The following is a 14,140-nucleotide window of genomic DNA, read 5'->3' as shown; positions in this document are numbered from 1 at the left end:
TCGACCATTTCATATGGGCAGACATTGCCAAAGCTCACAAATTTGTCAGAATTTTGAAGAAACCCCCGTCTAGCAGAATGTGCTTGGGATGTCGGACACAGTGCCGTTCTTTCCAATGAATACAGGCACTTATATGCAGCCCCATAGCTGCAATAGACAGACAGATCAACCAGCTCAAGAACCACCACCTATAAATCCTCCTGCCTCTGTCCAAGTGAAGAATCGTCGGAAACGATATCTCGATGCGCACCCAGAGTACTTTTCTGCGGCTCTCGAACTAGCTGGTTAGCTTTTGTTTGTTCCTAACGTTAGTTTACATTCGCTGCTAACAGCTTTGGCAATAGACCCCCTTCTCTACGACCGCCTGATTAGACGATTCCAAAGTGCTACAGAGAGGGAGGAAGAAGGTCGCGCTAAGGGATACTCTGGCGTACTTGAAGCCGATCTATTGAGATCAGAGGCTAAAATGGAGGCACTGGCGCATCCCGACCCTAATGCGACCGTCACATACACCCGCGGGCCCAACGGCGAGATTCTCGCCGAGGATCAGGATGAGATACCAGAAACGAAGGAAGAGGGCGCTGAACGATGGCGCTGGGAAATGGAGCTGCGGTTTCTGAGGGGTGCGGATCATGAGTTTGATTACACCGCTGTTGATCAAAATGAGGAATATGATGACTGGAATGAAGAGCAAGAGCGGTATTTCGACGACGAGGAACCACATTTCATGCTTGATGAAGACGATGAAGGCCATCAAAAGGAAGAACTGAAAGGCGAAACTGGCATTCAAGACTTTTAAGATCTTTTGATGCCTTGCCACTGCGCTTTTACGGGTTGCCCATTTTGGACGACTCATGGGTTAAATGCCAAGCAGCGCCCTGGTTGTTGAGGCGCATCTTCTTCTGGGGACTATGAACCTGCTTCACATTTACCTTCGGAGTTCAAAGGAACTTGACAGGATACAACGGTACAGCTATGTCGATCTGGCAATCTTCTCCGTTGCAGGGTTCTCCATGTCAGCTGAAGGTTGTCTTGGATTCGGCACAACGCACAAGCCCTGGTCAGAATGAGGGGAAAGTTCATGACCCAGCGTACAGGCGGTACATTTGGGAATACCTAGCATTATCCAGAAATTCGGCTCCATATTCTTTCAATTATTCAACCGTACCGCAGATGCCATTTCCTGACGCTTAATAGCCTTTCTTCCCAATATCTGGCCTGATTCCCCATCATGTTGTTTCAACGCGGACAGCCCAAAGACAGCGAGCATGTTGATCAGATGCAAAATCCAGGAAATCTCGAGACGGGTGGGAAACCTCTTGTTGGTGTGATATTCTTTTTCGCATCGCAGATGTCTCGTAACATCCAAACTGCCAGAATCCCATCTGGCGTGGAGCCATCGTCTCACAGCCAATCTGAGCCACCAAAGGTGCACCGTCTCGACAACTTCTTATCAGAGGTTCAGGAACATGCACATGCAAGTCCACTTGTCACAAAATTCGAGACTATTCCGATTGAGATGGCTCCTCCTAGCCGCCCACGGGAAACAACTCGTGACGCCATGCACGACACGCACGCTGTTGCTTGTCAATTTCAAGAACAAACAGGCATGGCAGGAATGGATTCAGACGAAATAATAGTAGGGTTTCATGTAGAAGACGGGGAGGGATGATGTTTTCAGACGCCTTCCCCATGTTACATGCGCCAATAGCTTAAAGGGTTTGAGGAACCCTCTTGAGGTCCTGATGGCCTGAATTGGAAGCAGTCACAAACAATGGTATGTTTGAAACGGAACCCGTTGTCTGTCAGATGGGATCTCAGAAAAAGAGGAAAAGAAGGCTAAAAGAGCGAATGAAGACCGACCGGTACATTACAGGAGCGAGTTGCCCATCGTTCTAAACAAGTACTATGGCTTTGTCGTTCTTTAATGGTCCCGAAAATGACTCAGTGAGCTTCCGAGGTGTCTGATAGAGCGTGCCTACCCTGACATTTACGGCGGGAGAAGCAGATGCAGCATTGCTGTCGTGCATTTCGGAGGTGTCCGTTTTAATGCCCTCTCCTTCAACCTGGAGGCCTTAAAAGTTGGTCGATGCATTCCGCAGTGAGGAGCCATACTAAATTGCGCATGGGGCTTCGTTCTTTTAAGTAGAAGACATACAATATGACAGACAGATCTGGCAATGCCAGGTTCAGGTTCTAACTTTCATCCTTCTATGCAAACGAACTCCCTTTCTCTCTCAAAAATTCTTCTGCCAATTTGCGACCTAGATATATAACTTATACATGCAGGCGTGAGGGCGACCTCACAAACTTAATCTATGCCATCAAAGGGAGAAGAACAAAATTGTCGCCATCCTAAGCCTCTCACCGAGGTAACAACCCATACACTGGTTATTTAAAATTTCAAGCGTTCAAAGTTTTTGCAGACGCTGCATCCGTATGGTATGGAATCAAACGTCGCCGTGACCATACCGTAAATACTCTGACATCCCTTACATACGCTGCGTACATTTCCATTCCCTGAAAGGAACAAGCCGAGCCACCTACAGAAAGGAAAAAACACGAGAAAAAGCAATGAGAATGGACCCTTGGAAGTTGGGGATGGAACAAAAAAGGAAGTGCGCCCCGTGGATCCCGTCCCTCCACGCACCCGCCCCTAGGTCTTGGCGCTCCGATCTACGCGTCCCCGGCCTTGGCTCTTGGCTCTTGGCGATGAGAGGACTTGGCAGCGTTGGTTTTCGGGGCTTGTCATGTTTCTTCTGTGGAAGTGTAACCAAGAACTATTTGCTTGGCGATGCTTTGTTTTGCGTCTACCTCCTGAAGATTGTCTCTCTTCGTGCCAATGCAATTGGCTAATTGATGAGGTTCCAGTTGCGCTCCTTGGTGTATGACTGTTCAACTCGTTGTCGGTATGACTACTTACGGAGTAGATATGCCGTGGCTATGTTGATAGAAAATGAAGAGGCAGCGAGCTGTTGTGCGCCTTGTGGAAGGTTCGGCAAAGGCCCGATATCTAACCTCAATCACACGTTCAAGTCCGCATGCGACCTGATGAGAACTAGGAACTCTATAGAGACAATGAGAAAGACCAGGACCAAATAAACCAGGCAGTGCGTGAAGTGACTGATTTTCCTATCTTCCCCGATGTTCAAAGTGAAGACCACTATTCGCTCCTCCTTCTAGCTATCCGTGAATGCCGCTTGCTATTGGATTTCTTCCCAGATCTAACGACCAAAACGTCCCACAGCCAAGCTAACCATTCAGTCACCAATCCCGGCGAGGCATATTATCATTACACCGCCAAGTGTCTCACGTTCCTTTCCTGGGGAGATAAGGTATATGCAGTATCATTCCATGACTTGAGCTTACGCAACTTGTGCTTTCTCTTTGCCGCACGCCTCTCACACGGATTTCACCTCTCACAGATAGGCCAAGAAATACATGTGTGCGTGCATGCTTGCTCAACGCTCGACTGCTACAGGAAGCATTCCTGAAAACGTCAAGACGTCTTATTCCCCTGCACTCGTACAGATAACCGGATTCTTCCGTTTCGCCAGAGAATCTTATGTTAACCCTATCCACGACTACTACACAGTATTAGCAATGGGGCGTCGGAAGGTTTCAGGATTGACCTGAACCAGAAACAAGGCTTTTCTTTTCCCTTTCGCGCCCCCTGTGCTTGATGTAACTTATCTCAACAAATTACACCCAGGGTTGCAGGATGCGGACCTCGACTTTGACTATGTATCGGCAGGCTGCCGTTCTCGATCAATACACATCCGCGGGATGGTCGAAACAAAATGAAAAATAGGTGATGACATGTACTGAAGGAAGCAGCACCTCACCCAGCTGAAGACGGTAGACAAAATTCCATGCACATACTGTACAGTATATACAGTCCATGTGTTCGACTTCCAGAACTCTGCAGATCTGCATAAATTTATATTCATGCCATCATATCAAAACCCGCCTAGCCTGGATGTGCGATTTGATCGAATTCAGACCATTGTGCCATTCCTCCAGCTATCTTCTATGCCCTGCATATATTCTTTTGAAAGATGAAGCCAAAATCGTGGTCCTGCAACGGGACGTTTAGTTGGTCAAAAGAAAGTAGAACCCCACCCGGGTGGGGGGGTTAGCAACTCCCAGATTCGGGCGATGTTCTGTGTGCATGTCGCGCATGTCGCGTTATGTCTCATTTCTCTTTCAATTTTCCCCTACACGCCATCTACAACCAACAGAACATTATGTGCAAATGGGAAGAGATAAAGAATTACTGGATCTGCACGTATTCTCTGTAAGTCGGTATTTCTCTGTGAGTCGGTATTCTCTGTGAGTCGTGGAGCGAGGGAATGCAGCAGGTGATGTTGACGGTTGTGGTGGTGGTGATGAGACTGATGAAAACGATGACGCTGCAAAGCTTGGCTGCATAGGGTCTCTTCTTATTTTGGTTGTTGTTGTTCTCCTCAGAGGGTCCCCTGTGTCTGTATACCTTGTGTGGCACACGACTACGGCCCGACTACGGAGTACTCTGTACGAGAGGGAGGGACACAACAACCACATTTTCCTTTGCCAAGATGTTGAAGGCCAAGAAGGGCGGAGAATCAAAAATGAAACAAAGGGAAACCGGGTGGCCGGCGGAACGGCATTACAAGCCGGCGTACCTCAGTACGCTCCCGTATAGTTTTCCCTTCCCTCCGGTTGCCGTCCTTTGCCAAAATTGGAGGGGAAAGAAAAAACCAAATATGGTACCATCGCGAGGCACCCGCACCCGCTCCTATTCCGGATCTACATGTACTGTACATGTACATGTACAATGCAGAACCAGCCAAGAAAAACCACAAGGTTCGATTTCTTCGTTTGTCCACCACCGGAAGGAGGAAACAGAAAAAGAAGCCGACCTGCTGCGCCTCTTGTGCCTTAGGGAGGGAGAAAAACAAAAACTAGTGAAAAAATAAAATAAGGTTAAATAGCTTAAATATTGTCTCTGACGAGTTTGTATGTATTGTAGATCATTGCACCCGAGGCAAGCATATGTTGACTCCGCCCCCGTTTACTCCATATGGAGAGAAGTCTTCACACTCAAAGTCGCCCTGCCAAGCAACTTCAATAATAGTTTGCCAAACTACGATCTGTACAGTATGTTTGCGCGTTCCTATTCTTGGCGTTTAACTCCCTGCGCGCTCCCGCACAATAGCCAGCACAGCAAAAGTATGGGTATACAGAGGAGCAGGGGATAATGGACGTGAGGACTGGAGGACCCAAGGACGCCGCCCCCCCGTGAGAGACCACACATTGCAGGTGGTGTGATACCACGACACCCCAATCATCATCATCATCATGATCATCATCACCTTATCATCCCCCTTTTCATGGGAGATAGTTACCAGCAAACTATTCACGCCAAGACCCCAAAATTTAAATACCGACGCCCCAGCCAACCCGCCAAGCAAGCCACCCAGCTCCCGAAAGTTTGAAACCGATGGGATCTGCAGATCTCATCCCAGGATTAATTAGTTGCAGTCTGTAGAATTTCGGCCGAGCCGGGCGGCCCCGATTACGCGCCAAGGGGGGCTTGGACGTTGGAGAAGGCCCCGGCCCGGTGGGGGGGGAATGTGCTGTTGTTTTGTGTGTGTGTGTGTGTGTGTGTGGGTGTTCACCGCTGCTCAGATTGATGAAAAATTGCTGATGAGACTGTGACGGAGTGAGTTAGGTATTATTATGTATGTAGGTAGGTAGGCACAGCTGCGCCTTGGGAAATTGCGGAGTCTGGTTTTGCGTTAGCATGCCTCTTTTCTCTGTCTTCATCTTTCTCAAAATATAAAAGTAAACATTATTCATTCTATTCATTCTATTCATTGTTATCAGGTTGGGTATGTATATACAGTAGCCGACGATGCTATCTAGGTACGGTACCCGAGCCACCATTGCGAATATATATATTAGGTATATATGTCACTGAAGCAAGATAGGCAAAGCACGCGTTGACAGGCAGAACGACAGTATCAATGTATTAGGTAACAGAGGGAATAGTTAGAAAGGACAAGACAAGGGGGAAAGAAACTAGGAGCTGGTCTCAGAGAGACAACTGTGTGAACAAGAGGAGGGAAAGGGAAAACCACAAGAGAGATGGGGGGTAAAGTGTAAGAACGCTCCAAGCAAGCAAAATACACTCGTTGGTAAATAGTGTCTTCGCTGTTAAACTAAACTAACCCATTAATTACCCGGGTATTTCGAAGAGGGTTAACGAATTTGAAAAAGGTTTATGAAAAGAACAAAAGGATACAAAAAAAAGTGGGGGGAGGGTAATGAAACAACCACGCTCCTTCAATTATGTACCAAAAAAAAACCATAATTTCTCCATGTAAAGATTGAAGCGACAACCTAAAATCGATAGACTGGCCGGCTAGCAAAGGAGAAAAACGAAGAAAAGTAGTAGTATTAGTACGATTAATAGCCAGGGCATACAACAAAAGAAGCAGGGAATAAGAACAAAGCCACCATCGCGCCGCCGTGTATATGTACTGAGTCACGCAAGGAATATGTAAAATGAAAATAAATAACATAGATAAATAAAAAAATATTTTTGAAGCATGGGGTTTAAAATGCTATGAAAGTTAACGCAGGGTAGAAGGAAGACAAAGCCAACCCAACCAAAACATCCCAATGCAGGACACGAAAGAGGAATAGAAAATGAAAAAAAAAAAGAAAAAATCAATGGACATAAGTGAAACAAACAGTGGAACCGCAAGAAACCCCAGCCCACGCAATGTATGGTAAATAGTAAGAGAAAAATCATTTCAAGTTTCCACCCCGTAACCATCTACAAAGGGAAAGGTGATACATGATGAAAAAAAAGTCTTTCGCGTGAAGACAAAAGGGGATCAATCACGGGTAAGGAGGATGAGAGGGTGTAATTCTAGAAGAAAAATCGGAGTTACAATAGGATGAGTCGGGAAGCCTTTACTGGTATCCATCGCCCATGTCAAATCGATGTTGCGGGAGCAGTCTCTTCGAAGGTGGGAAATGGTTATGAGTTTTCTGCACCACCATCTTGCTAGCTAGTCTGTGACTGTCACTGCTAGCGACATCGATCGAAGTGACGACCCTGCCCGGTTCGATGGGTTCCGGAGCGCAGCATTCAATTGTTTTAAAAAAGCGGTCGTGCATGACCTCTTGGATAGTGGCACGTTTAGCAGGGTCCGGATGGAGCATCTTTAGAATGAGGCGTTTTAGGCCAAAATATTTAAGACGTCGGAAAAGTTCACCGCATTTCGGATACTCGTCCTCTGTGATGATTCTGTCCGGATTTTCCTTCAGGAACTTATTCCAGCCATTGAGGAAATTGGCGTATTGAACGTATTTGCTGTCAGCTGCTGGCCACGGGCTGCCGCGATATTGAAGGCAGAGGTAGACGATGGCGCATGACCAAATATCAAGAGGACGAGGGTCATATTTATCTATGTGTCACAGTCAGCGGCAGTGAAATTAAAAATTAAAAATACCAAGGCAAGAACACATGAAATTCTTACCCTTCTTTGCAAGAACTTCTGGGGCAATATATGGTAAACTACCACATATGCCCGGTGAGCACAGACGGACACCGTTCATCTCTTTACCACACCGTCCGCCAGAAGAGCGTAGGCCGGGATGGATACCACTGAATACCTCCGAGACGCCGAAGTCTGTTATTTTAATATGGCCCTCATCCGAAAGAAGTAAATTCTCCAGCTTGATATCACGGTGAGCAATACCGTTTTCATGCAGATAGGCAATGCCGCGCACAGTTTGTTTGAAGAAGCAAAGGATGTCTATGTCGCCAAGATAATCCTTCTGGACTAGCGAAAATAGCTCCCCATAAGAGCACATCTCCATCACATGGTTCCAACGTCCATTGTGCGTACAAAGGCTAAATGTCTTGACGATATTAGGGTGATCGAGGCTTTTTGCAATCGAATACTCAGATTTGACCTTCTTGATATATTCATCCTCGTCCTCATGTTGTCCACGTTTCCTAAACTCTTTTACCGCATACAGATCGTGTCTTTTCCCGCCTTTCCGACACATCACCTTGACGGTTGCAGTCGCACCTTTCCCGATTTCTTTGGCCCTCTTCCCTGGAACCCGGCTGGCCCTAACGTACTCTTCGTCTAATTCGCAAGTGTCGACGTCAAAGTCGTCTGGAAAACTTGCGCTCATCCGACGTGACTTCAACCCCACACCCTCGACAGCGGGTATCGAAAACCCAGGGCGTTCCGGTTGGCTCCGCACATCACTCAGGCTCGGGGATCGTATTCTCTGACCAATTCTGTTGGGTCTGGGAGTCGAACCGAACATGATCTTGCTCCTTTTTTTCAAACTTAGTCCCGTCGATGCTCGAGCTGGTTTCCTATGGACGAAACTAGACTCGGAAGGCGTTGAGCTGCTTAGCAGGACGGCAGCAACACCGTTAAACGTACTTGAAGGTGAGGATGGCGATTGTGGTGACCCCGAACGTGACGTGGTTGTTGGTGAATTTCGGGAGGGGAATGGCACAGTACCATGATGGATGATGTTGGTGACTATCGAGATATTATGGGCGTGGGAAGTTCCTGGCAGGTTAGAAGAGTTTGAAGTGTGTGCGGCAGACTCCTCCAAGCCATCAGCACTGCCCTTTTTCTTCCGGAAAAGCGACTTGATAGACTTGGACGCAGTTCTCAAAGGTGATGCGCGGCGGGTCGGGGACAATGAGGCAGCTTCGGGAATACCGTTTGCGGGACGAGTCGAAGATTTTGATGTAGAGTGAGGGGGAGCATCGGTGTTGACAACAAGCGGCTTCGACGCCGTGTCAAGGTGTGGATGACCATTGTTGAATGGAGTCTCGTTGACAGTACTCGTAGGAGTCAAGGGTTCAGGAGGCTCACTAGCGGTCTCTTCGTCCTCTTCCACGATAGCCTGTGGTAGGTCTGCAAGACGGATACCTTCGAATTCCGGATCTGCTGTCAGCATCAGACTTGAAAAGGATGCTGTGAGCTGGGAATCGGCCTGGTCAGGAATGCCGGCTGGTGAGTGGCCCTCGGATGGGTGCACAACATGACTTGATGTGATTGGACCCGACATGATTGTTTATAACAACCCAAATCTCTTTCCTTCGTTATACACCCCCCAAACAAATGCAGGGTCAGAAGAGGTCTAGGGGTCGACGGAGTAGGAAAATTGGTCGTGTCCAGCCAGACGGATAAACTGTTGTTTTAATACTTTGGTTCCTATTTTTATTTTTATTTTTTATCTTTTTTTTCTGTATCGTTTTTGATTTGTCCCCGGCTAGCTACCTAGGCAGTATTCGAAACGCTCGAGGATATGAGTGGTCAATGGATGGATGTAGTTCCGTGTTATTTGGGGTATCTGGTTTGAAAGAAATCGAATGACGGTTCTCTACCGGGATGTGCGGAGAGAAGTCAAGTGATCAAGGATTCAGGATAAAAATTAAATGGAGAAGACGGCCGCCTGGAAACCCGTCCAAGAAGAACAGGTCTTCAAGAAGAATTGACGGGGCGGAATAAGGAGAAGTGCGGCTAATCCCTCTGGAGAGAACTGAAGCGGCCAGAGGGGGAGAAGAGGTGTCGCGGGGCGAAGGTGAGGGACGTCGGGGAGCAGATTGAATATATAGAACCCATCAGAAAACCAGATAGCAGATATACAGGTTGTTGGATAGTTTGGTTTGGTTGGAGAAAGGGAGGGTATGGAATTGGTGCTCGTTGGACAGTAGAGTGGAGAGTATAGTGCACAGAAAGAAAGTAAGTATAAAAATCAGTCGTAGGTAGGAGCAGAAGAGCGGAGAGATAGGAAGACGAACAGACAGGACAGGGAAGAGCAAGAAGAAAGAAGCGAAGAAGAGCAAGAAGAAGGAAGGGAAAAGGAAGAAGCGGAGGAGACAAAAGATAAAAGATAGCCAAGTAGGCACGCCTGAGAAGAAGCAAGTCGAAGTTGGTTGTAGTAACTTAGTGATGCAAAGTGTAGTTTGGAGATCGAGACGAGACAAGACCTTGGGAGGGAATTACTTGCTACTATTATGGGAGGGCGGATTGGCGGAGGGAGGGGGGCAACGCTTATTGCGGCCGAACTAGCTCTGTACCGTATCTATGTACCGTATGCAGGATGTAAGTTATCGTAATCGCTGCAAAAAAAGTAAAATAAAGACGATGATGTCGGGATGATGTCCAAGACTCGGGTGTTACTGGCCACAGGTACCGCAAATTACATTACGATCGCCTCCCTTGTACGGTACATACCATACCATACCGTCTGTATGTATTCTGTAATCCTGTATTCGTGAATTGAAAATCGCCTGGCTTGGCCATTGGGATGAAGAAATTTCTCGAGCGATCCTCGGCATAAAAAAAAATAGAAAAGATAAAACTCAAGCAAAACCATATCATCTTATCATCCACCCCGTGTATTCGCAAATTTCGCTAGATCGGGGTGGAAGATATGCCGTTTTCTTAAGGTTTTGCAGGAATTCAGAGTCCCGCTCCGACCGATATACAAATAATCCAAGAGAGAGTGACATCATTCATACTGAGAGCCCCAAAACGAAGCTCCCTCCTGCGCAGCCTCATGCTCAACATGGCAGCGCAGCACCGTGGCTGTTCATTCATCTATTCATCCAGCTCCCCAAGCTAACACCTAGGAAGCACGTACTCTGTAGCTGAGCAAAATGATCCAGCTTAGGACGACGACGATGATGCGGCCGCCTCGTGTTCTCTTTTAAGATCGCCGTTCGAGGGTCGCTCGCCATGGCCTTTTCCTTCTCACTTTCTTCCCCATACATTTTCCCGCCATTTAGTTGCATCTCAGTTAAGGAGTATTGAGTTCGGCGGTCGTTTGGGTGAGTTTTCGGGACTAAACCCTATTTTATATGTATATATATGTATAATAGAAATTGATGATAAGGTTCGGTTACAAGAACGATGACAACCCACCACTACGGAAATGTATCGATCACTAATTGCTGGGTGGTTAAGCTTGTTGCTACAATACAGAGAAACTGAAAGCGGTCAGGGTGATAGAACGGTGGGCAAAGACAAATAAGGAAAATGAATTCGAGATCTGGACTTTGATGGACAGTTTGGGAGAGGAATATGATGGATTGAAATTTGAATGAGAAGACACTCTAAAAGTGCATACAACAAATGCATACTAATTTCCTGAGGTATGTATGTATGATATTATTGATACCAAACTTATTACTTATCCACTGCACAAGTAATCCGTATAGTTTATCAGTATGATGTACCACGGTACCTTGGTACACGGTACAATATTAAAAGTTAACTGCCATTATTAGCACAGATTATTGATGCCGCCTCCACTGTTACCACCATCACAATGCCAAACCTGAGCAAAAGAAACCCATCCCATCCCGCTCAAAGCCAAAGAAAGAGAGAAAAGAAAGGGGAAAAAAAGTCCCATCCTATCAAGAATTCCATCACAACAAACCAGCCAAGGCAGCCAAGAACGAAGGGCCAAGCAAGCAAGGGTTTGGTTACTTAGTGCAACGTATATAACAAAAAAAAAAAAAAAGAAGGGTCCTCCTCGCTATGACCAACATCTCTCTCCCAACAACCCCGGTTCTCACAAACATGAATTATCCCACCCATCTTACTTCTAATTCTTGGCTTTTGGTTTTTTTTTTTTTTTTTTTTTTTGGTTTGCCAGCGGACCTTCGAGAGTACTACTGTGCTACTACGCAGCGTAAGTGTGGACATCATTATTCTGTGCTTTCTTGGCGGCTGGGCGGGGGGAGTGGGATATAAACCTTGAACCTCGAATCTTGGATCGCCGCTTGAATTATTATTAAACAGGCAAATTTGGCCGGTTCCGGGGGCTCAATGTTATTCTAGAAAGGAAAAAGAAGGCAACCAAAAAAAGAAGACCTTGAAAGTTTAAAATATTAGCCTAACTATTCCTGGACCGACCCGGTGTGTCGGGCAAAAATCGTGCCGTCCGCCATGGTATAATGTATGTAATAGGCCGTAATTATACGGGTCCTGTATTGAAAGATTCCGTATCATTTCTCCGTCCAAAACACCCAAGAAACATTTGCCCATCATTCTCATCCATGGGAAGTCTTTTCTCCGCATTTCTTCGTTCCCGCATTATTACGTGCATAATTAACCGTCCAAGCGCGATTTGAAGGAGGAAAATACTAAAAATAAAAACCAATCGAGAAATGCGTATAGGAAATCCAAGCACCCGTGCACAGCGTATACCATTCCTAGTAGCGTTCACTTTTCAGGGCTGACTTCTATCTGCTGACGACTGACTGACTGACTGCCTTGGTATTACTGTGACGAATGAGGAAAATGTGGTGGGGGAAGGCGTCAGCAGTCCCTTCTCCGCGGGGTATTGGCTGCTATGGTGCTACCTAGCTAGTAGTGGGTAGGTATTATTATTGTATCATTCTGACGACGCAAAGGCTAAGATACCCTACTATGCTATGTACTGTGACTCTGTGAGTTGTGTCGGTGAGTCGGGATCGGGGGGGGAAGACAAAATCACGATATCTTGATCTGACCTTTTTTTGTTGATGACTACACATTGACATAACTAAAACACCACCTCACCTCCCCTCAACCTCTCAACCTCACCGGCTTGGCCCCTGTGAGGGAAACAGAAAAATCCTGAACAAAACTGAAACCAACACAAAGCAATAATGCCAGCCTCCAGTCACTTCTACCCATAGTTACCTCCGCAAAACACCCGCAAAAGAAAAGAAACCAACAGGCAAAGAGAAGGGGGCGCGCGTTTTTCGCCCCGATTTTCGTCATGATTGCGACGATCTGAAACCCCATCAACAAACACTCCCCCCCAAAACCGCCCGGCTGATTATTCGCCGCTTGATTCCTTGTTTACCTCACATTGCCTCACCTTTGAATCCATCAATATAATCTAATTAAATAGGAATAATAATAGCCCACGCTTCGATTGGCAGGGTTTGGTTTGGCTGGCGTTGAAAATCATCGGAGCGAGGGATATTTTTCCTTCTCCCCGTTGCTTGTTTAGGATCAGGATGCATTCGGTTATGCGTGGCCCGCGCGTCTTCGGAAGCCTCGTCCCTCGTTTGCCCCGACCCCGGCCGCATACGCCCGCATAAACACCTCTCCCACGTTACAGGGATAGTGGAAGGCGTGGGTTGTCCTCTATTTTTTTTCTTTTTCTTTTTCTTTTTCTTTTTTTTTTTTTTTTTTTTTCAAAATAAATGCGGTAGGAGAATAGAGGAATAAAGGAATAAGAACAAGAAGAAGAAATGTTTCTAGGTGGGGATAGTAAATAATAAATGATATCACTTTCAGAAAACTGAGGTCTACCCACATGTAAACACTCATCTCCATCCATCCATCCAATTCATTAACCATGTCAGAATTTGCTTCGCGTGCTTGCGCGGGCAGCGGTTGTTTCATCCGTCCTGAGCGGGACAACCTACATACATAGTAAAGCATTGATCGATTGAGGTATGTATGTAATCCGGAAGCTGCAACTCGTCGATATTTTTATTATTATTATTATTATTATTATTATTATTATTATTATTATTTCCAAGCATCAAATGCTCGCTTACGCTCGCTTTGCTACTTGCGCAGCCCCCTCTACCCTACCACTTCCACTCTCCACCCCTACCCCCCTCTTACCACCCCTTCCACCCCTTCCACTCCTTACCTCCTCTACCACCACCGCCTCTACCACCCCTTACCACCCCTACCACCACCTCCTCTACCGCCCCGCAGCTCCCCCCAGAGGCCCACTGGGGATGCCTCCCCGGGTCTGCCAGGGCCCGGCGCGCCGGGTATCAGCCACTGGTCCCTCAGGGTGGGCGGGGTAATCACACCAGGTTGCGCGGGGGGGGTGGCAGTGCACTCCTCTCGCCCAGCCAGTGCAAAATGAAGTTTGAAGTACTCAAACAGCCAATCCCAGCGCACCCACGAGCAAGTTTAGTGTATGTGGCACAGCTGTGAGGCCTCACCGCGGCGAGGGGGCCGCATGGCCAACGGGGCGTCGCCGTCAGTGTGACGAGGGAGGGCAGATCAAAATGTTCGGCGGCGAGGGCGAGCGCTGCCCTCTCGCGCGTGGAGTCGCGGGGTTGAAAGGGTCAAGAAGCGAC

At 47.1% G+C, this 14,140-nt stretch overlaps 4 protein-coding genes across 4 annotated transcripts; 3 read left to right on the top strand and 1 right to left on the bottom strand.

Moving 5' to 3' along the window:
• Nucleotides 1-88: 88 nt before the first annotated feature.
• Nucleotides 89-799, top strand: BDBG_01130 (uncharacterized protein; the record flags this gene model as incomplete). Its single annotated transcript, XM_002628176.2, has 2 exons — nt 89-284; nt 345-799. The coding sequence occupies 2 exons, from the start codon at nt 89-91 to the stop codon at nt 797-799; spliced, it is 651 nt and encodes a 216-aa protein (XP_002628222.2).
• A 432-nt stretch (nt 800-1,231) lies between these two features.
• Nucleotides 1,232-1,672, top strand: BDBG_01129 (uncharacterized protein; the record flags this gene model as incomplete). The annotated part of the gene is made up of 1 exon (XM_002628175.1): nt 1,232-1,672. The coding sequence occupies one exon, from the start codon at nt 1,232-1,234 to the stop codon at nt 1,670-1,672; it is 441 nt and encodes a 146-aa protein (XP_002628221.1).
• A 2,575-nt stretch (nt 1,673-4,247) lies between these two features.
• On the top strand, nt 4,248-6,207 carry BDBG_01128 (uncharacterized protein; the record flags this gene model as incomplete). The annotated part of the gene is made up of 5 exons (XM_031720197.1): nt 4,248-4,297; nt 4,471-4,668; nt 5,012-5,826; nt 5,908-5,946; nt 6,004-6,207. 3 exons carry the CDS (start codon nt 4,248-4,250, stop codon nt 5,238-5,240), a joined length of 477 nt encoding a protein of 158 aa, XP_031576271.1. The 3' UTR covers nt 5,241-5,826; nt 5,908-5,946; nt 6,004-6,207.
• Nucleotides 4,940-11,733, bottom strand: BDBG_01127 (HAL protein kinase). Its single transcript, XM_002628173.2, has 2 exons — nt 7,533-11,733; nt 4,940-7,460 (listed from the first exon to the last, which is right to left on the bottom strand). The coding sequence occupies exons 1-2, from the start codon at nt 9,097-9,099 to the stop codon at nt 6,964-6,966; spliced, it is 2,064 nt and encodes a 687-aa protein (XP_002628219.1). The 5' UTR covers nt 9,100-11,733; the 3' UTR covers nt 4,940-6,963.
• Between the last annotated feature and the right edge of the window lie 2,407 nt (nt 11,734-14,140).

The sequence above is a fragment of the Blastomyces gilchristii genome, assembly GCF_000003855.2.
Source record: "Blastomyces gilchristii SLH14081 genomic scaffold supercont1.2, whole genome shotgun sequence".
Classification (NCBI taxonomy): domain Eukaryota; kingdom Fungi; phylum Ascomycota; class Eurotiomycetes; order Onygenales; family Ajellomycetaceae; genus Blastomyces; species Blastomyces gilchristii.
The sequence above is the reverse complement of the archived record's forward strand: the minus strand, read 5'-3'. Positions and strand labels throughout refer to the sequence as shown.

Excerpts from the sequence above, each read along its gene's own strand:
- BDBG_01127 (XM_002628173.2), bottom strand. The coding sequence starts at position 9,099 with ATGTCGGGTCCAATCACATCAAGTCATGTTGTGCACCCATCCGAGGGC. Across the intron at positions 7,461-7,532 it reads AGAAGTTCTTGCAAAGAAGG|ATAAATATGACCCTCGTCCT; the intron begins GTAAGAATTTCA and ends TGTGACACATAG.